The 3,392-nt window shown below is 38.3% G+C and overlaps 1 protein-coding gene across 1 annotated transcript in view; it reads right to left on the minus strand.

The window, feature by feature from the left end:
- Positions 1-3,392, minus strand: part of c18h1orf198 (chromosome 18 C1orf198 homolog) — a gene marked incomplete at its 3' end in the record, with an annotated part of 5,035 nt that overhangs the window by 752 nt on the left and 891 nt on the right. The window contains exons 2-4 of the mRNA XM_032543589.1: positions 3,192-3,242; positions 2,621-2,746; positions 1,651-1,818 (exon numbers count right to left, since the gene is read on the minus strand). Of these exons, the coding sequence (XP_032399480.1) occupies positions 1,651-1,818; positions 2,621-2,746; positions 3,192-3,242 (345 nt within the window). The remainder of the gene's footprint in view (positions 1-1,650; positions 1,819-2,620; positions 2,747-3,191; positions 3,243-3,392) is intronic.

A 3,392-nucleotide genomic window follows, 5' to 3' on the forward strand; every position in this document is an offset into this window, starting at 1 on the left:
ATATGAGTTCCCCCAGCCTGCCTATTGGCCCCTAGGGGCTAGAAATGGTGGTAGGTGTAAACCGAGCCCTGGGTATCCTGCTCTGTCTTTTGAGAAAATGAAAGCTTAGATGGGCCGATCTGGAATCTTGCTCCTTATGAGGTCATAAGGGGCAAGGTTACCTCCCCTTTCTCTGCTTTGCCCGCCCAGAGATTTTGGCCCACCCATGAGAGAGCGACTTCAGATACAGTATTAGGGACCACTAAGGTCTATATAAGAGACTTCAGATACAGTATAGGGGACCACTAGGTCTAATAAAGAGACTTCAGATACAGGATTGGGGACCACTAAGGTCTATATAAAGAGACTTCAGATACAGTATTAGGGGACCACTAAGGTCTATATAAAAGAGACAGATACAGTATTAGGGGACCACTAAGGTCTAATAAAAGAGACTTCAGATACAGTATTAGGGACCACTAAGGTCTATATAAAAGAGACTTCAGATACAGTATTAGGGACCACTAAGGTCTATATAAAGAAGTCTTCAAAACAGTATTAGAGGGACCCACTAAGGTCTATAAAAGAGACTTCAGATACAGTATTAGGGGACCACTAAGGTCTATATAAAAGAGACTTCGATAACAGTATTAGGGGACACTAAGGTCTAATAAAAAGGACTTCAGATACAGTATAGGGGACCACTAAGGTCTATATAAAAGAGACTTCAGATCCAGTATTAGGGGACCACTAAGGTCTATATAAAAGCATCGTAAGACCACCATGTCACGGGACCTTTAAGCATCTTGTATGATCATGTACATGTATGTAGGTGGTTGATGAGGCTGGAAAATGCAAAATCACAACAGCAAATGTTTAGGAAAGTAGAAAAGAAAGAAGAGCAAAGTAGAACATTCTAGATCTAGACATGGTTTCTTTTTTTGTGACTGAGGCTGCATCTCCACCTGCTTCTCTGTTACGGGTGGAGGCTTCCCAGACGCCAGCTATCTCAGCTTTGGGCTACTTTCTATTTCAGGACACAGCTCTCCACAAGACACCTGCACCACCTGATAAAGTTGTAGTTCTGTTCCCGTTTTTCATTTTTTATCCACACACTCTCCGTATATCTTTCTCTGTATTTACATTTGTTTCCATTACTTTTTCAATATTATTTATGGTCACAGGTGAATATAACGTATATTATGGTTACCTACTTTTGCCTTATTACTTTAAGTACATTTTCAATTTCATTTTAAGGTCACTTACTACACTGCAATGTTGTTTTTTTTGTACTGTGGCAACCGCACTTTAATTTACAAAAACCTTTATTTGACGCCACTTTACTTCAGTCTACATTCTGCTCATTGTCTACTGTTTGCCTGTTTTTCTTGTGTGTTTACTTGTGTGTTTGTTTTTGCTCTTATTGTAGAGAATGCTGCTGTAACAAAGGAATTTCCCCACTGTGGGATGAATAAAGTATTATCTAATCTAATCTAATCTAAAACAAGCAACAAGTGTTGGGGTGGGAACGTGCTCTCAATATGCTGTTTGTTAGAAGCAATGCAGACTAGAAATGCAATGCTTGTGCCAACATTTATAGAAAAAACCCTTTTGGCAGCTTTCACTTGGATTGAACCCCCCCCCAGAAAGCAGGTAGATTCCAGTGCTTACCTGTCGGAGGTAGGAGGGGAGGGATTTCTCTCCTTTCTCGAGGGATTTGATCTGGCTGGGGGTGAGGGACTGGAAGTTGGCTTGCTCTCCCTCCAGCCTAGACCTCTCGGCGCTGATCTTCCAGAAAGACGACTCCTCCTCGAGTCTCCGTCCCTCGCTTACAGACACCTTCACAATCGCACAACAACACCTTCAATAAGTCCCAGGATTAGGGGCTGTGTTCATTAAATGTACAATTGCACGGTCTCTCTATTTACATTTTAAGTTATTTAAATTCCCACTGGAGATTTAGACTATTAAGCCAACAATGCACAATTTATAGATCTAGCGGACTGCTATTATGGGACAAATACTGTATTAAAACTACCATGTTGCTCTAAATATTTATGTTTTAAGTGAACTATTGGGAACATCTTAACAGCTAAACTGGTACTTTCAATCTTAGTGTAAAGATGCATGCTGAGATTTTCTTGATCACACCAACCATACCCTTCACTGTGATTTAGATTAATGTTACATCCAAACCCAAAAGGGTTAAAATTGCTTTGACAAATCAGTCCAAATCTTGATTTTTTTTGCTATGAATGATTACACCCCCCTTAGTCCCCCGTACATGATGTTAAACATAATTTACAAATTTTATAATATATATATATATATATATATATATATATATATATATTATATATATATATTGTAAAGTACTGTATTTAATACCCAGTCACCAAGACGCCACTTTACATTCAGTCTATACCTCTGCTCATTGTCTGTTGTTTACTTGTTTGTTTTGCTTTTATTGTAGAAAATGCTGCTGTAATAAGGGAATTTCCCAACTGTTTGAGAAGAATAAAGTATTATCTAATCTAATCTAAGTCAAGATTTAAACTAGATTTACACTGACATATGATGAATAAGGTTTTCCTTTCCAAGCATAATATACAAATTAAATCAACCACACTCCTTATCCTACCTTGGTTCCTGGTGTAGTCTTGGCCAGCTGGCTGGAATGAGGCACCTTTGCAGGCTTTGGGTCTACCTGCGAGGCGGGGACCCCCTGGTCAGCTGGGCCTGATGTCAAGCTGAAGTCCAACTGGCTCTGAAAGATTTGAACATTTAAAGAAATATCTCAAGACTTGACTGGGCTCAACTCTACAGGCACAATTCAGACAGAAAAGGACCAAGTATGCAGATTATGTAACTGCAGATATTAAAGAAAGGATAGAAATTAACCTTTAACTTCTGAAAAGGTGAATGGGATTGCCGACCATTAGGATAATCAAGTAATTGTTGAAGTAAACTATCAAAAACATCAATGGCAAAAATTGTCTGGGTCTTAAAAAAGGAGGATTTGATTATTTTCAATATTTGGCTTGTGATTCTTCTTCGTTTTCTGACATTTTAGCTTACACAATTATTAATGAAAAAGTATTCAACACATGAATAATTATAGACACAAACAGTTACAGTGCTACATTATTGTCCCCCACTTCTTCCTTATGTTGTTGTTGTGTAAGACATAATATTGAATAATACTTATTTACCTTTGTTTCCCACGAGAAAGGGGCAGAATGCTCATCTTGCCAGGTAATATCCTAAACAGAAACACAACAGTATACAATTGCAACTAACACACTATGGGTGAATAATAACGTAATGCACCTTTTACACTTATTTGGCTTAACGTGAAAAAGCTTAACGTGGCTTAATAATGTACCTAAACATCGATCAATTATCACCATATT

Source organism: Etheostoma spectabile, chromosome 18 (assembly GCF_008692095.1).
Source record: "Etheostoma spectabile isolate EspeVRDwgs_2016 chromosome 18, UIUC_Espe_1.0, whole genome shotgun sequence".
Classification (NCBI taxonomy): domain Eukaryota; kingdom Metazoa; phylum Chordata; class Actinopteri; order Perciformes; family Percidae; genus Etheostoma; species Etheostoma spectabile.